Consider the following 18384-nt stretch of genomic DNA (forward strand, 5'->3'; position numbering starts at 1 on the left):
ATTAATCATTTATTTGTGTTTGTATAGTTATATTAATATGTATTGATATTACTAAATGATTTATTAAATAAATTATGAACGACTGTGTGCTTTGTAATATGCTCATCATACAGAATATTCCATCCCTACTCTATTGTTATAGCCACTAAGCATATTGAAATATGCTGAACTATGTATTAAAAACATACTTAAAAAATACAATTGTTTATAAATGTAGCTTTGATAGATGCTTAAATATGGTTTCCAGTAACAAAAAAGCGTGTTATGATCGATTAAATGCGCTGATACGCAGTGGCACAACTACACATTATTCAGGTGGATGCGAAAACATAGATCCCCCCCTCCCCCCCAGGGAAGGAACGTCAGGGTGAAGGAACGACTCGATTTCTTTTTTTTCCCAACAGTTGATATTTTTGTAATAAAAAAAATCTCTCTTTTTTGCCATTTGTATTCAAATTTTCAGAGAAGCAGAATGTGGTGTTTTGAACAGCTCTCAGTCAAACTCATTAAAACTGACTGAAATAAACACTTGAAATGCATCAGTTGGTCGGTAAAGTCTCCATATATATTTCCATAGTTAACAAAAATGGCTGAACGGAATTACAACAATAAATTCACTTATCCATCTGAATTTATTTGTTCATTTCCTGCATACCTTAAATATAACAACAACAAAATCAAACCCGAACCCATTCCAATATAGTTCTTCCTGTATGTTTTTTAGAGTCTGATTTTTGGGTGTATTTGGACTTGACTGAAGTGGAACACAAGAAATCCCACGTGTTTGTCGCCCTCATGCGGCCGAATGAAGGAACTGCAGCGGCGCTGCTGCCACCCATTTCCTCAGTTTTTAACAAGTGTCTGCTACAGCAACAACACAAAAGCAATTTAATAGGAAAATAAGTTAACAAAGAAGTGGGGTTTTGCTTCCTCTTCTTTTTTTTTTTCTTTTTTTTTTACTTTAAACAGCATGGGAAGTTTCTTCTGAAGTTGTCCCTCTCACACTGTTTGAATACAAACAGAAGCTTCCTTTTTCTCTTCCACGAGGAGATTGATTTGGCATTGTTCTGTCTGAGTCTTTGTCCGGACATCAGAACTCTCAGCTGGGGATTTTATTGCCTTTTTGTTTGCGGTTCGAACAATGTTCTTAAGAACGGGAAACATTTTCTCACATCTCGACTTTGATCTGCAGCCTCCTACGATTGTTTCCCACAGGCTCTGCTGTGTTCGTAAGAGACGAGACAATAAGCTGCTCTGTTGTTTCACATTCAGTCACATGCAGCCCGAATCTAAAAGCAGTTAGCCCAAACTGATGAACACGACAGAATTTGCAACCCAGTTCTGTTGCTCTCTTGAATGTATGGAAGCCTGTTTGTGTGTGTTTCTCTCTGATTCTACGCCATTTTGCATGTCTTTGTTCCATTTTAAGGACTTTTACATCTGGAAATAGTTGCTTCTTACATGTCCAGAACAAACTGCTTGGCTTTCTGTCCTCATGCATTGACATATCTCAGGATAAAACACACAGGATGCAAAAACAAACATGAAAGAAGTCTTTTTTTTTTCTGCCGTAACATAGATTGATATCTTGTCTACGTCTAATGACCTCTCCTGTGGCTTGGAGCTTGGGGAAATGCTTGACAATGGCTTCATCTAAACGAAGCCATCTCTGCCTCTGCTCCTGCTGCCCATTGGCATGGTGGCGGGATAGCAAAGGGGGAGGTCCAAACAAGCCCCCTCTCCTTCCTGCATCAGAAGATGTGTGCTCCTCTGAGTGGAAAGTGTTTGTGAACAAGCGCCGAGCCCTGAGCCAGAACAGTCAGCTCTAATTACCAGGCGCTTTGAGCAGCCTCCGTCCCGACCGGACTCCGAGAGGCCTCTCCATCCCAGGCGCAGCCGGTGAAGGGGAACTCTCATGGATCTCTTGAACGTGGAGGCCGGAGAGGCAAGGAGACGCATGGACTCGCCTGCCTGCGTCTTGGAACTGCTGGGTCTGCTGGTCTACGTCGGGGCATGGCTCTGCGCTCTGGGCAGCACCATCCTGCCGCAGTGGCTGACCAAGTCCACCTCTCTGCTGCCCACCGAGAGTTACGACTTGGGACTGTGGGAGACCTGTGTGGTCCAGGACATTGGCGGCATGGAGTGCAGGTCTTATGACAGCCTTTTGGGCCTTTCCAGTGACCTCAAACTGGCCCGCATCTTGATGTGCACCGCCCTCGCCGTGGGCTTGGTGGGAATCGTGGTCGCCATACCTGGACTCCACCTGATCAACATCTGCAAAGACTATGAAGGCCACCGAACCAAGAGGACTCTGACCATCGCTGGAGGGGTGCTGGGGATGATGTCCGGGGTGCTCTGTCTGGTCCCAGTCTCCTACGTCGCTCATTTGGCGGTGATGCATTTCTTTGACGAGAAGGTTCCTGAGGTGGTGCCTCGGTGGGAGTTCGGAGACGCCTTGTTCTGCGGCTGGGCAGCAGGGTTCCTCCTGGTGGTGGCTGGGCTGATCATGGTGACCTCCACCTGGTGCTCCCAGGCGGAACACCACCCTGCGCCACAGAGAAGGTGCCACGCCAAGAGAGACCGTGACCTCAGAAAACGCTCTGAGTACGTTTAACGAACGGAACAGCACGATCACCTGTAGAGGTGCACTTCAAACTGCTTTGCACCAATGACGTCACTGATTTTTATATATTAAATGCAAGATAATGTGTAATAGCTGATCCAGCCCCCCAAAAAACACAAAAACAAAAAACACAGGTTTTAATTTGTAATGTTTTAGCTCTTTTAAACACTCACATGCACAATCAGATGTCGCATTACAAGATGACCTGCTGTGATTAGTACAAGTGAATATTTTTTGTAAAGGGAGGTTTTATAAAATATACTTTGTGTTATGGGTTGGCTTTCATTTATCACTTTCAAAATGAAAAATAAACTATTAAAGGCTTTTGTTAGGCTTTCTGTTAATGTCTGTTATTCTTAATTCTGAAGCTCAGATCGTTTCTTAGAACCACTTTTTTTGTGAGTTCGCTCTGGTTTTCTGGTGAGGTGCATCGTCTGATTCGGATCGGGTCTGAAGGTAAGCATTTTGCTTATAAGATCCATGCAAGAAATATAGCCTTTCTTTCATTTTGTCTTGTGACCTGGACATTTGATTGTGTTTTTGAAACCTCTTTTTGCATAACCTTTGATGTGCTAATACATTTTGGCTTGTTTTTTTTTTCTTCATCTACTTTTATATGCCTTTCAAACTAAAAAGAGCAATTTACAGCACTTTTTAAAATAATCTAACATTGAAATATTGTCAAAATTTCATAGTTATTTGTTTCCCTCCGAGTTAAGACACGCATGCTGTAAATGTAATAATTCCCACAGAAGATGGAAAGAAAATCCACTTGTGTTGTTTTTTTGTTGTTGTTTTTTTTGACAGAGGGAAACTACCAAAAGTTAGCGGTTAATAATGATATTCATTAAAAAAAAAAAGAGAAAAAGAAAAATGTAGATGCACTAGCCTCTTCAAAGGTTTTTGCGCTCCCAAACAGATTCCTTCTGTTTTTGTTGCTCATTTCTACATCATACTTATTATTAATCTACTTTCCCAAACTATTGGGGATCTTTTTATTTATTTAGTTTTTAACCATTTTTGACCAGTCTATTTTCCTATTGTTGAGTCATGAACACTAACCTGAGCCGGGCTAGAGGAGGTCTGCAGAGCCGTTGATGTTGTTCTGGATGACATGTTGATGATTTCTGGACTGATTTTGATTGGTCAGCCGCTGCCGTTCCAGGTTTTCCCCATTTGTCACTGACTCTGTTTCTCATTTGTCCTTGAACTTCTTTGCATCACAATGTAATTTATTGCTTTTTGCGACCGTTTAGCCTGCTTTACGTTTATTATCAGATACTCTTTAAGTGTTTTCATTGATTATACGGGTCTGGCGGTTGTCAGAGCTGGGTGTGTCTTTAGCAAACCTTAAGCTACAAGTCTAATCATCAGAGCTAATTTGTGATTTAACAAGAAAAGAATATATTCCCAAAACAAGTTAAACCATTTGGAAGCTGCATGTTGTGTTCAGTCAGGCTTCCTTTGTCTGTAATTAAAATGAGGTTGATGATCTGAAGCATATGTGTGTGATAAAAAGCACAGAAAAAAACAAAACAAATTGTTACAAAAAAAAAAGGTAAATACAAAACAAAGGAGTCACCGAAGGGTTAATTTTGTGTTGGTAAAATGCTGAAAGACCCGAGGCCGTGTGCAGCAGTGTCTTGGTTTGTGGTCTGTTATGTCAGAGGTTTTAGGCACCGGCCAAACCACAGCCACCCTCAGACGACCGGTCAGGTCAGGAGGGGGGCCGAAGGGACTAAAAACAGCCGTCAGGTGTGTCTGCGGCGGTGGAAACACAGCTTGAGGCTAATTCCATCAGATTTCCTGGTCACTCACAGAGCTAAGCTGTGTTTAATGAATACTTTAATGGCCGAAGAATGTAGCACACGTTGACATAATTACACAAATTTGCCAGGGGTCAGAGTGTGTCACCGCTCACCGCGGTCCGAGCCGGCCCGCGTGGCTTTGCATGCACACAGGTAGAGCGGTGCACAACGCGTCGTACGCTGCGTAAAACCTTTCCTTTATATCAGTTGTGCTTTCTGAGGAGCGGGCTCTTCCAGAATGAAGTTAATAAGAGATAATGATGTTGTCACAGGAGCATGTCTCCCGAGGGGCCCTGAGACGGGACTGGCTGACTGACGGTGGTTCTGTTGAGACTCCCAGAGCCACAGGCGCTTGGAGCAGAGTGAGAGAATGTCTGCACTGCAAAAACACACAACCTGACTAAGTGTTTTTGGTCTAGTTTCTAGTTCAAGTATCCTGGCATACTTGAGGTCAATAAGTCCTGAATATTGATGGAAAAGTACAAGCTGTGAGTGAAATAATCTGCCTGCGGAACAAGCACAGGCAGATTATTTCTCATATTCAAGAATTATTGATTTAAGATAAGCATCCATCTCTTGCTGAAAAGTTACTTGCATGTTAGTTTAGTGTTATTTCAAGTGTACTAAGATATTTGCACTAGGAACTAAACCAAAAATACTCTGTAAGATTATATGTTTGCACTTTGATTAGCCTTATTTATATGTTTCTGCGGGTTACCAACAAAGTGGTCTAAAGATTTTCATTTCAGTTTTTACCATAACATTTGTTCCAATCTATTATCTTTTAATTCATTTACATATTACTGACAAGCATGAGTTAGAAAAAAAACCCCATTTCGGTCAGTTGTAAACATTCAGCGCGACCGCAGTCCAAACAAGGAGATTATTCTTGGTTCTGTCTCAGTCTAGTTTGGTTACTTTGATGGACAAGTTTCTGGATCTGTCTGTTCCTTTACCAACACAAAGCGCGCCCTCCCTCGTTTCTCTCAGACGGAAAAGAAGAGGAGTCGTCACAAGGGAGTGATTAGCCAATCAGGAGTGGATTTTGATGTCACTAATTGAATTTACAGGGACAAAAATTAAAATATTTTGTCCCTGTCGCCAATTTCAGGTACAATCGTTCCCAAATAAAGAACATCGACTTGGAATGTCTAAAAAGAAAAAGGTGCTTTTGTTGGCCCGTTAACTTCTGCATTTGTTTTTAATTTTGGCAGTTTGGATCCTCCATACAATACAGGCCCCAGAGAAGGACTGCAGTCCACCATTTTGAAAGCTATTAGCTGTAGGAAGGGTCCAAAATCAACTGTGGAGATTCTCCTGTGGATTGCAGTATGCTTCTAGCTCCTGCGAGTCTGGGCAGTGACACAACTCAAAGGAAATGACATGAAAGCGTCTTGACAGATTATGTCTAAATACATCCGAATTCAAACAAACAAACTTACTCTGAGGGCTTGATAAACAGTTTTCATACGCAAGCTGGGGAATTGTCTAACTGAGACACAGCCCAGGTCAAAACATTCCCAATGTCGTTGTTTAAGACTTGGAAATTAACCCATTGCACGTCAATTATACATATCTATATTTAGTTGTATTTTTTTAACCCTAGACAACAGAAACTATTAAATCATGGAACGCAGTTTAATGACACAACAAAGAAAGTTGCTTAAGCTGAATCATGTTTTAAAGAGCGCCCATTTTCAACGCAGCTCGTTGCTAACGCCTTAGCAAACACCTGGTGAAACTGCACCTGGTGAACTCGTTATGGCAGCTACTTCTCAGTGAAACATTGTCTGTAAATGGGACTTTGGAGAAATGTTATGATGACGTACCGAAGGTGGAGTTTCAGGAGCTTCTTAGAGAGACAGAAGCCCAAATTCAAGACGTTAAATTTCTTTTATGTCATGTATACAGCATTTTTATAACTTACGGTAACAATGATTGTGCTAGAAATCTCACTCTATGCCTGGAAAATGCACAATACTGCCCGTTTAAAATAGTAAAAGTTAAGACACACTAAGTACTTAGTGCTATTAATCATGAAAGAGTGACCCAAATATTATTCTTATAAATGAAAGTAAAGTAAAAAGTTTTTTTTTTTGATCAAGGAAAATAGTTTGTAAGATTTTTAGATCCATTTTCTGGTGAAAAACACTGGATAAAAAATGTACTTTCTGAAAAGCTAATACAAATCTCTTATACATAATCAATGGAGTTTTTCCCAACAGGAGATTTTTTTTAAAATTACGTTTACAGATTTCATCTGCTCTTCCTGTAGTGACAGATCTGAAAGGACGGTCAATCTTCAATCAGATCTGCTAATGTAAAACGATTAAACTTTAGCTTTAATAACATAAAGTTACCTAATTTTTAAAGCGCAATCAGTAATACTTTTATAACAAATTTATATCAGTAATGATTTCTTGGTTAATGTCAAGTTGTCATAACAAAGACATTTTGAATAATGTCAATTTTGTATTAAAAGTGTCATAATTTACCAAATGACGCTTTATGACAACAGTCATAAATATTCACGAAGGCTTATTGATGTTCATGACAGGTGTTGTGTCATGTTTATGAAAGTGTCATGACAGTCTTGTTCACCCCCCTTCAAATAAAGTGTTACCCAAAAGGGTCATCCAGTCAGCTGGCTTACAGGAAAACAAAACATACAAACACTGGAAACATCTGCATCAATCATCAGAGTTGTGTTTTTTAGTGCTCTGGCAATGATTTCTAACCGATGAATTTGATGACAAAGCGAGACAGATTAGATAACCCAACCTGGACGGACCGTGTGTGTTTGTCAAGCGTTATCTGCAGAGGTGTGTGTGTGTGTGTGTGTGTGTTCATCACAGGGAGGGAACTACAGGATTTTATTAATTCCTCTTTAAATATGTAGTCTACCGGAGTGTTCTTGATCCATTATGTCAGTGTTAATGTGGTAATCTTAAAGTACCTCACAGCTGTTGTCCACTTTGTGATTTTAAAGTGAGCCGAGTTCTAATGAAGTGAAGTCAAGAAGAAGAGCTTTTGTTTTCCCACCCGCCTGCCTCCTCCAGAGAGGTGCAGCAAGCCGCTGGACCAATGTGTGTGCACATGAGTGTGTGTTTGTGTGTGTGTGTGTGTGTGTGTGCTTACTCTGGAGTGTGTGAGAGAGAGAGAGAGCATGCCTTGCCTTGCAACTATCACCCCCAGTAAGGCGGGCCCCTCTACGTACTCGCATGTCCGCTGTCGTCCTACACAGGTCAAATGAGCGAGGCCCCCAGTCAACTTGACTCGCTGATACCCGTCCTCACACGGAGGCCGTCAGAAGCCCACACCTCGGCCTCCCTCCCCGGCCTGAGCTGTGATGACACCGATTTGTCGTCATGGGCCCAGAGGCTGGCCGACTGCTGAGGGCGCTGTGTGATAACGGAGCAGAAATCCAGTTTATGACCATCCGAGGATAAGAATCCGTCTGAGACCTTCACCCCAGTCGTAACGAGCAGCACATGATGTCTCGTGTATCTTTTATTTACATATTAAAGTCAGCTATTCTGGCTTTTTTCTATCGCTTTTATTTATTTATTTTTTAATTATAATTTTAACACCTTATTTATGAAGGCCAGCAGCGATCATCAGGGGTCAGATGATCCTCCAGCTCCTCTGTTAAAGGGGCAGTATTATGCATTTTCCAGGCATGTGGTGCCATAGCACAATCATTTTGTTGCCTTCTGTTTTAAGATATCAAAATGCTTTGATCTGAAAAATGACATTGCAAATGTGGCTGATTTTTGTCGGGATAGTGCTACAGGACGAACCTCCACAACAATCTCAAGTTTTTTGCCAGATTTATTAGATCTTTCAGGATTTATTCTCTAAAAAACCTCTGAGAACTTAATGGAACAATAGCATTCACGCCATCAGATACAGTAGCAAGACATCACACTGAAGTTTGTGGTTTTAGAGTAAAAAAAAAAAAAAACTAGAACAGTTCCAAGTCTGAGAATATTTCTGCCAGATGTTGCATGTGGGATGTACTTTAGAGGTGAGTTGGGTTCACAGAGGTCTCGTCTGCGTTCTTCCAGGGTTCAGGGTATCCTCTCCAACCAGCCTGGTCCAGGAGACCATTGCTGGTCTTCAGGAGTCTCTAGCTTGACAAATCAGGGTCAGGTGGTCAGGTGGTATTCGTGAAAGGTCACTGGAAACAAGACGGCCATGTCAACTTAACCGGAAATAACATTTTAAATGTCATCTCCTGCAAAAAACGTTGAATAATCTAGTTATTGGTGGTTATATTTATTTGGATTCCTGCCACAGAGAGCGTGTAGCACATGAGATGGCGTCCATTAGGGTGATTCCTGCTATGTCTTTGTTGAGTTTTTGGCACCTGCCATTGAGGAGGAATGTTATGATCTTTCACATGCGGGCATGGTTGCTTGGTAGTTCAGAAATGTTCTTAAAATGTGTAGAACCATCACAATCTTTCTTCACTGTAGAACCCCGGATTATCCATCGCTTGACTGTCACCCTTGGGCAGCTCAGACTTTCTCGGCAGTGTCGGTACCGTCCAGTGGCCGCTGAGCGAGTCCGCGGTTTGCGATGAATGCCTGTAGCAGAAGAAAATCACTCCGCTTATGAGCATCAGGATGGAAGCAAACATTCCCATTCCGATGGCCGCTCCCACACTCTGCCGGACCGGAGCGACGGGCAGGTTGAACTCCGGAGGAAAGTCTATGGTGCTGTTGTTCAGAACGGAGGCCATGTTCCACACCAGAGGCACCAAGGACAACACCGCCGTGACCGAATATAGAGTCCCGGCCACCATGAAGCTCAGCCTCATGTTTCTGCGGTCTTCCACTGAGAAGTAGGCGAACCTCACGGCCACCGCCGCGCTGACGTTCCCCAGCAGGCCGGTGATCACCGCCAGCATCATCAGGACCTGAGCCGAGGGGATCTCGGCAGGGACGAAGCTGTCCGAGACGCCGATGCCGCGACAGTACTCGGCCTCCGGGAGGACGTGGCTATAGAAGCACGCCCTCCAGATCCCCACCCAGGCCACGCCTGACGTGATGACGGACACGTCGTCCACGTACCAGAGGCGCCACTCGTTGATGCCGGTTGTCGTCACGATGAAGAGCCACGCCAGAAAGCCGAACACGAGACCCAGGAACTGGCGGTGTGCTGTGTGAGCCAGGTAGATCATTCCTGCCCCCGGGGTGATGCTGCTGATGCTCAAAGAGACGAGAGGCCGCAGGGGGCCATTACTTCTGCTAAACAGAAAAAACAAGGCATGCGAGATTGTATAAGTCACAGGTACGTGGACTCTTCAGACCTCCTTCAACTGTTTCTCAGGTTACAACCACAATCGCCAATGTAGTTTTAGGGATTTGTGGTGATCGACCGACAAGAAGCTGTGCTTGACGTTACAGTGGAATAGAAAGGAGGGGAAACGTGTGGCGCACAGTTCAGCCCTCCTGAGTCAAGACTTTGTAGAAACACGGATGGTGGAACTACAAGCTTCACAAGCTTTGCTGATCTAATATCTTTTAGCCATTCTTTTTTGCAAGACGGCTCAAGCTTAGCTCCCGAATGAATTAGTCTGAACTTTGACTGGACCATTCTAACGCATGCAAATGGTTTGATCTAAGCCATCCCATTGTAAACTTTGTCGCAAAACTTGCATCCTTTTTGAATTATAGAGAAAAGAACCATGCTCATGTAACACCTCTGATGAAGACGCCGAGGAAAAGCAATGATTGTAGCATTAGCTTATCGAGAGATGGACTTTGTCATAAGACCTTTAATTTATAATAAACTACTTGATATTCGTAACAAACCCCTAAAAACTAAAAGTAGTGCGGGTGGCTACTTTTAAACTATTGGTGAAATGAGGAGCAATAAAACTTTGTCACTTGGAGTCATATGTTGTTTCATAGTGAAATAAGTAGTTATTTAATTCAACTGTTGTCTCAACATAGCAGGTTGTTCTTAGATTTTTTTAAGAGCAATATTTGTAATTGTGTGGACTTGATTGCAGTTGTGTTCGATAATATACTTCCAAAATTGCCAAGAAAAAAAAAAATGCAACAAAATTTTAAATACCTTTATTGTTAATGCAAGAAAACAACTGCAGAATCTATACATGTTCTAGTCCAAACTGCTTAAACCCAGTGCCTTCAACGAGTCGTGGCCTTGAGGCCAAGAGAGGCACAAAACTATCCGACGAGTTGAGAACCGGGCCTTCCAGAACCACAGCTCTACAGGCCGTGTCCTGCTGACCATTTATGAGCCCTAGTTCACTCTCCGCATTCATTACCAAAGTAAATGAAGTCCACGCAATAAAACATAAAATGTTTTCTGCCATGGATTGAAAGCCAAAGGAAATTCCCCAGTTCTGTTTTTACCAGTTTCCAACAAAATGTTTAGTCGTGGTTCTAAAATGTTAAAATCTTCCACCTGTCATCATGTAACAAGGCCAAAGTTCAGCTTTAATTATATTGTATTCCTATGTACATATTTAATATAGAGCACCTTTTGTACTGTTCCTGCTACTGTCAATACATTTCCTACTGTCATGTAAAGAGTAAACTATGAATCACAATAAGGAGCTAGCAATACATTTCAAAATTCAAAGTATGATTTTGCTTGTTTGAAGGTTATATTTAGAGGAATTTTGAATTTTCCATCCAGAATAAAATTGCGCACCTTCAGGTACAGTCTGTTTGAACCGTGTCAATGATTCTCTATCTAAATCTTTGAAGGTCACACAGCTAAATAAGACGACAGAGTTACATTTTCTCCTCTTACTCACCTGGATGATTCTGTAGTTCAGACTTGCTTCCATAGACGCTGCATTCACAAGAGCAACGCTGTTGGTTTTCCTTCAGCTATGAGCAACATCTGACTTAATAATGTTCTACTTCCTGAAAAAGTCTTCACCTTCAAGCTTATCAGTGGATTTAGGGGTGTGGTGGAGTTAATGGTTAACTCCGGAGAGTGAACAGCAAAGAAATCCTCCCACAGCTGTGTGATTTCAGCAGACTCTTTATTTTATACGAGGGAGCACAGCTGATGAAGTGTTTAGTGTCAGGATGCAGCGGTGCATGAAAGTGTGTAAAACTGCAGCAAAGTGTGTACCTTCAAAACATCCGGCAGCTTGATTTAAACCATAAGAAGCCAAACAGCTTTAAAGTCTGAACGGTTGAATTACTTTGCGATTTTTGGCTCCACCTAAACAACTTCTTATAGTACTATTCAAGTAACAACAACTGCAATTGTGCATTCAGTTTCGACACTGTGTGTAACAAAACACAGTGAAGTCATAAAACATTATATAAACACTTGGTCAAAATATATAAGTGGTAATAATCAATAAACATGTTAATGTGAAATAAAAAGAGCAGCAGTGAGTGAAGGTGATGATGGTGACGTTTTCCACTGCAAACAGGACATTTGCTTCAAGTCTGAATCGGACGCTCCTTCTGTTCAGCGGCGCCGTGTGAAAAAACGTTTCTTCAGAGAGGAAAGCAAGGCCACAAGAAGTCGGCTGAAAAGGCTCCTAGTTGATCTGCTAAAGGGCGTTGCATTAAGTTACCTGAAATATTTGGATTTTTAATAGATCACGTGACAAAAAAATAAACTCAGAACACGATAAATACTGTAACACGCATCAGGTAGCATGGCTGCTCGGATTAACGGACAAAATACTCCCCTCCCACCCGCCTCTTTTCTTTACTTTGCAGATTCAAAAGGCTACAATAAATTACTAGTAAAACAAAATGTAAAAATGGTCTTCAGAAAGTTGGGTATAGTGGTTGGTGGAGAGGAAGTCAGTCCAAACGGTGCAGACGATGCAGTCCGGTCCAAAACGGTACAAGGAAAAGGTGAAGCGGCGAAGCAGAGAGAACACTACTCCTTTGTTCTGGACTGGCTTTTCATCTGCAGGTTCTGATCTCTGTCTCCCTCTGCTGGTGACAGGACTGAACTGACGCCTGAGCATACATGACGAAACTTTTCATAGCTGGTCAGTTTTTTTTCCTTAAATGACCACCATCCTTTCTTCTTCTGCCTTTTTTTTAATCACATGGCCAGTCTTTGCTCTATGGGCAGGCTGTCTATCAGACATTTGAGCTGCTCCTCGCCGAGTTTGATTTTATCCTCGAGCTTTCGCTGCTCGATGATGAGCGCCGACTTCATCTTCACAAAGTGTTCGTAGTCCGTGAGGCTGTCCTCTGGCAGGTAGTTGGCCAGGATGTCACAGACCACGCCCTCCCTACGGTCCAGGTTCTCCTTCAGCTCCTTGGCGTCCTCGTGTTGCCGGATCAAAAGCTTCCTCTTCTCGATCAATGTGCGCTGAAAAAAAAAAAAAAAAAAAAAAAAATCAGGTAATACAGTTTCAGACTTTCAACTTTTTGTCACATGGGCCAAAATTGTCAGGTTAAACAAACTTGAGGCCCAAAAAAGTCATTTTTAATAAAAACACACATATATTAACATTTAATCAAGTTGATAATGTGATAGATTAATTAAGCACAATAAGTAGTCAGATTTTTCTTTTTTGTTGAAAGTGGCAAAACTTTAGGTGTTTTTCAAATCTCCCTGATTAAAGGAAGTATTTGTAGTCAGTTCAGAGCAATAAAAACAGGAATTAGATCACTGTTTGGAGCTGGATAGTCTGAATGCAAAAAGTGTGTTTATTTACAGATAAACGGTTTGTATTTTAATAACATTTTTCTGTAATCTTTCTGCCCCAATTAAAAATAAAACCTGTTCTGTTGGCTAAATTTGTATTCTTCCTGAACTGCAGTCAGCGGCCGTACAAAGTTCATTCCGTCATTGAATATATAGTCAGCGTCCTAAAATAATGGTCCAAGTAAAAGTGATTTTTTTTGGTCCAAATCCTCTTTTGGCAGTAACGGGGTGGTTATTTACTTATTTTTTTGGGGAGAAATCACTTTTGAACAGAAACTGACTCAGGCCGTCATTTTAGGACGGTGACATCAGTAATGAGCGGTTTGCTCACCCTTTCCTCAGGCGTAGCGTCCTCCTCCAGGTTGTTGAGGGCGTTCTCCACCCGGGCCAGGCGGCCCGACAGGGACAGCAGCAGGCTCACCACCTTGTCCAAATCGCCGACGAACATCCGGAACTTCTCCAGCTCGTTGGGTCGGCACACCTGCTGGACGCGGGCCTCCACCTCGTCTCCCAGCGCGTTGTTGTCCAGGATGTCCTCCAAAAGGCTCTCTTTAGCTTCTCGTAGCACCTGCAGCTTTTTGCTGAGGCTGTCGATCAGCTCTTGCTGCAACGGAGTGTCCCAAAACACCAACGTTAAGGACAAAAAAAAAAAAAAAAAAGTTCTTCTAGAATCCTGCAAGAATCAGAAAAACATCTTTGTACCTTTTTATTGTTCAAACCGATGTCCAGTTCGTCCTCGGAGTCTTCCTCCTCGTCCTGGTCCTGCATGTCCTTCATTTTGATAAGCAGCTCGGCTTTGGGGGCAGAGGTGCTGTAGTACGTTGAACTGGTCACCATGGTGACGGCCGCTGCCATGTTGTCCTCTTTTTCCCTGAAATGAAAAATACTAGCTGGAATTGATCAAAGAGGAAAAACAACCCGCAGTATATTTAACCTCCTTTAGTTAGAGGAGAGCAGCTTTCCAAGCCATAACTGATTCAGAGGAAAATAATTACAGCTGCCCTCAAACCATAAGATAAAAAAAAAAAAAAAACTATAAATACAGTGCCAACCATATTTTTAAAATTATTCATCTTTTGTTTATTTAGTCAGTGGGGAAACAAGTGGCAATTATCGGTCAAATTCTTTTATCTAGTGTTTATTAGGATGATGAGAAACTGCAAAGTCAGCAGGAAAGTCATAAAATCCCCAGATCTCACTGTTAAACAGCAACAAAAGGTGTCATCTTGGGGCTAGTAGGTCTCCATAGCAACCATTTAGATGTAAAAAAAAAATGCTTCAGGCCCGTTCTGAAGCACGGTGGAGAATGTGATGATGTGGGCCCGTTTCTCTTTCAAGAGATTCTGCAGGAAAATGGATCAACACTGGTGCGTTAAGCAGGAAAATAATTACTTTTTTGGTAATATCGATAACATTTCACATTTTTTGGGGAGGTCTGATCTGCATATTGTGATTTTGAAAAACTTTAATGTAGTTTTAAATTAAACAAACTGATGTTTACTCTAATTTTACTCATTTATAGATCAGTGCATCCGTTCTGAAATTTTAATTTCTTTGAACTTATAAAAAAAAAAAAGAAGCTTTTTGACCTGCTGACCATTGCTGCCTGAGTGATGGTTGCATCTTTATCACATAGGAGTGTAAGAAAATTTACCAAAGATTAATTTAAACAGTTTAATTTGAAAGCTTCTTCCACATCATTAGCATGGAAGCCAACAAGTGTGGCTGCATCAGTTTCCTGCCAAAACGGTAGCAATCCCTTTTACTAAGACTGACAGTTTTGTTAATTCTACTCAAAGTTTAGCAACAACAATTTTAACCTTCAAGATTTAAGATCCTAACATAATGGCACCAAAATTTGAGCTCATGGATACAAAAATGTTAGCAATCAAGCAAGACTGATCAGATGAGGAGCGGGTGCTAGTTATTTGAAGAAGGAACAATCTCTACGGTCCGATTTAAAAAGACCAAACATGTGAACAGATCAACAGAGGTGATCTTCTGATAAGTGACAAGACTATAAAGGCGACTGAGATAGTTCTTCTGAACTGGGCACCCATCATTTTGTTTGGACTCTGGAGTTGTGCAAACTCCAGAGTCCAATTCAGTTCAAAAGTACTTTCTTAATCCGAAAAGGGAAATTACATGTTCTAATTCACATTAAACCTTTTTTTTTTTAAAAGCAGTGTTTAATGAAGGAATTACAAGGCCATCCCCATCCCTGCACGAAAACATGACCCTAACCTGTGTCTAATTTTATTAAAAATAATGTATCAAGTTCAATGCCGTTTTGTTAATAGGTTGATAATTTGTTTTCCTTCTGTTGTCATGGTAACTAGCACCGCATCCATCTATTCACTTAAACTTGAAAGTACACCTGTGTGTACCCAAATCTGATTTCAATTGCTGTATTAAAATTTGGCTAAATACAAAAATAGCTTTCAAATAAATACTGACCAAGAGTCTGTTTTTATTGCTGAGATTAGACAAAATATTGTTTCAGCTTTCTTCAACTCACCCGCGGTCTTAAGAGCCTGGTGCATTTGGACCCCAGCGGTTTTTGACTCTGGTGGAGTTGCACTGATCTTGTGTGTACGTTTCTGAATTTTTCTTTTTTGAGTCGTTTTTTGAACTGACAGAACAATCTCCGTCCTCCGCTGCCCAAAGCCGCCCCCACCCCACCGTCTGACCGTGACATGTGCTGCACTCCTCCTGAGCATAGCGCTAAGACTGTGGGAGGTTTCCTGGCACCAAAATAATAAGCAAACTTTCATTTAACAAGGAAAACATGCAAATATCTGAAGTTATGGATCCAAGATCCTGAAAAATGAATTTAATTATTTTGTTTAATTAAAATTGTTCATGCATAATTTATCTTTTTGTAGGTCAAAATCAACATTTCAGGTGATTTTACCTTTTAAAAATTATATTTTTTGGCCCACAAGTAGTACATTTGAGCTGACCATTTTTTTGCCCATGTGACAAAAAGTTTGGACAGCCTTGATTTACAGCATATCAGGTGAAAACCATCTGATTGGTCTGACTCCGTTCGCTATGAAAGACAGAGTGACTCTCACCTCTCTTCGACGGGCCGGTTTGGGTTGCTCTGCTTCGTCTGCACCTTCCTGCGCTGGTGGGCTCCATCCAACAGCTGCTCCTCCTGAGGGAAAATCCCCTCCATCAAGTCCATGGTGGTCCTCATCTTGCTCTGATCCAGAATATCGGCAAGTGACTTGTCCTTCCCCATGATGTCCCTCGCCAGCTCCTCTCTCTTCTGGTCCTCCTCCTCGCTCAGCTCCGTGCTTTCCGTCTTGCTACCGGGCTCCTTCATGTTGGAGCTTGGGCTATCTCCCACCGTGGTTATGTAGGGGTCACTCTGGGCAGCTTGCCGTGTCTCGGTACCCGCCGTGGTTTCGGGCTCCCTCTGCCGGGTAAAGGCGCAGAAAACGGAGTCCTGTCCCAGAGCCGGCGGAGCGCCAAACCCGACCGGGCTCCGGCTCTCGGCCTCACCGTGAGGAAGGTCGCTCTGCTGGAGGAACGGAGAGTTCTCCTTCTCACTTCCCTCCGAGTGTACAATCCTGATGGGAACTTTCCTCGCTGCTGTATTCTGGTTTCCTATCAAGTGCTCCACCCTGAAACAAAGAAAACCAAACAAAAAGATATTTAAAAAGATATTTCAGTGTGGAAAAAAAAAAAGAAGTCTCTTCTTGCAACCGCTGCAGCCAATGATTTGATTTCAAACTTTGGCTGCATGCTGGCAGCTGGAATTTTTTCCATGCCCAATGTGCTGGAACATCCAGGACGAGTCAAGACTCCTCCCACCCATTTCTTGGTTTCAACTAGCCGCAGTTAAAAAGCCGTCTGAAATTCACAACAGATGACACTAATTTGGCTGGATTTATAAGAACAAAAAAAGGAACAAACAGAACAGTGTTTGTCTTAGAAACATTTAAGTAGTTAGAATTATCCCAAACTAGTGGCAGCCTTAATTAAAAAAAAGGCAAAAAAAAAAAAAAAAAAAAAAAAAAAAAGAGAATCCCCCCACAGCTTGATGACACTCACATGTTGCGTGGACAGAAACAGTGACTCATTATGCTCCCTTTGTGCGTGCGGCAACTCAAACTCTCTCTCTTTTAGAGTAAACCGTTCATCCAAACGTTACCTGTGGGATTCGTCGTCATGCAGAGAGACTGGAGGCTTGTCGCTGAGTCTCTGTGGAGAGAACTGTGGAGAAGGAGAGCGCTGCCCCTCCATGCTGAAAAGCCCCGAGGGTCTGTGGGAGGAAGCCGGGGGAGAGGAGGCAGGGTGGGGATTGGATGTTGATAGATGATGTACTGCCTCTTGTCCTTTGTCCACAAGTCCCTTGCCCGTCTCAGAGTCAGTCTTTGCAGAGGAATTGGGACAAAAAGTGATGTTCGGTTCAAAGTCTGAAGGACGCTGGGCGAGGACGTCGTCGTCGTCGCTCTGCGAGTCGGTGAAGTGGATTTCTTGAGTGTGGGAAGACTCTGTGGGACTGGGAGAAACAGACTTGTGGTTCTTGGTGGCAGCAGCAGTAGACTTCTGTCTGCAGTCAGGATTGGCTCCTGTCATGAGTGCAGGGGGTGGCGCTGAGTCATTCCCAATCTCTGCTGGCTGCTCTCCCACTTTGCAGTCACCTGGACTGCTGCTGCTGGAGAACCTGAGGAACACAGCAGAAAGCTTTTAATTACACAGGCGGGCAGGCAGAGCCTATCATCTGCACCTTATTCAAATAATACACTGTAGAGTGGGTCTTGTTCACCCCCTCCCTCTGCATCAGCCACTGTGATTATGCCACCATGACAAGACACACGTCTTCCTCTGCTCAGCAAGCGGCTCAGCTGGCAGCACGGAGAGGAATATTTCAGTTCCCGCAAAGTCTGCACGGAGCAGATCACTTTTTCCTGCCTGAATTGTGGTCCCAGATTTAACTCTTTATAGGAAAGGTCAGAGTGAAAAAGCACAAAATCTTAAAGTGTAGATTCCAGTGTAAATATCTTACTGCACTTGAAATAAAATGAAAGTAACTCACAAGTAGCTTTTCAGCAAGAAATAGAAGCTTGTAAATAAGTCTTTAAGATTGATGAAAACGTACTCATGTCACTGGCAGATTATTTCACTTACAAAGTGGGAAAAATGTCTTTTTATAAGTTAAGAAATCTGCTAGTGGAGCCAGTACATTTTAAAATTAATTTAAAACTGGGGTATGTAGCTTTTATTAAAAAAAAAAAAGTTCTTTACATATTTAAATGAGACGGTCTG

The 18384-nt window shown here is 42.2% G+C and overlaps 3 protein-coding genes across 9 annotated transcripts in view; 1 reads left to right on the plus strand and 2 right to left on the minus strand.

Moving 5' to 3' along the window:
- Positions 1 to 1792: 1792 nt before the first annotated feature.
- On the plus strand, positions 1793 to 3020 carry cldn33b (claudin 33b). The gene has a single exon (XM_008407585.2). The coding sequence runs from the start codon at positions 1916 to 1918 to the stop codon at positions 2612 to 2614; it is 699 nt and encodes a 232-aa protein (XP_008405807.1). The 5' UTR covers positions 1793 to 1915; the 3' UTR covers positions 2615 to 3020.
- A 5235-nt stretch (positions 3021 to 8255) lies between these two features.
- cldn34a (claudin 34a) lies at positions 8256 to 11335 on the minus strand. The gene is made up of 2 exons (XM_008407583.2): positions 11225 to 11335; positions 8256 to 9683 (listed from the first exon to the last, which is right to left on the minus strand). Exon 2 carries the CDS (start codon positions 9614 to 9616, stop codon positions 8888 to 8890), a length of 729 nt encoding a protein of 242 aa, XP_008405805.1. The 5' UTR covers positions 9617 to 9683; positions 11225 to 11335; the 3' UTR covers positions 8256 to 8887.
- Positions 11336 to 11441: 106 nt separating this feature from the next.
- Positions 11442 to 18384, minus strand: part of shroom2a (shroom family member 2a) — a 46002-nt gene continuing 39059 nt past the window's right edge. For 5 of the 7 annotated variants that reach the window (XM_008407575.1, XM_008407578.1, XM_017304511.1 and 2 more), the window contains 5 exons: positions 17267 to 17782; positions 16182 to 16736; positions 13807 to 13990; positions 13436 to 13708; positions 11442 to 12765 (listed from right to left, as the gene is read on the minus strand). In XM_008407575.1, coding sequence (XP_008405797.1) covers positions 12493 to 12765; positions 13436 to 13708; positions 13807 to 13990; positions 16182 to 16736; positions 17267 to 17782 — 1801 coding nt within the window. In that variant the 3' untranslated portion in view covers positions 11442 to 12492. The remainder of the gene's footprint in view (positions 12766 to 13435; positions 13709 to 13806; positions 13991 to 16181; positions 16737 to 17266; positions 17783 to 18384) is intronic. The other 2 variants (XM_008407579.1, XM_008407576.2) reach the window with 1 other exon arrangement.

The sequence above is a fragment of the Poecilia reticulata genome, linkage group LG4, assembly GCF_000633615.1.
Source record: "Poecilia reticulata strain Guanapo linkage group LG4, Guppy_female_1.0+MT, whole genome shotgun sequence".
Taxonomy (NCBI): Eukaryota; Metazoa; Chordata; class Actinopteri; order Cyprinodontiformes; family Poeciliidae; genus Poecilia; species Poecilia reticulata.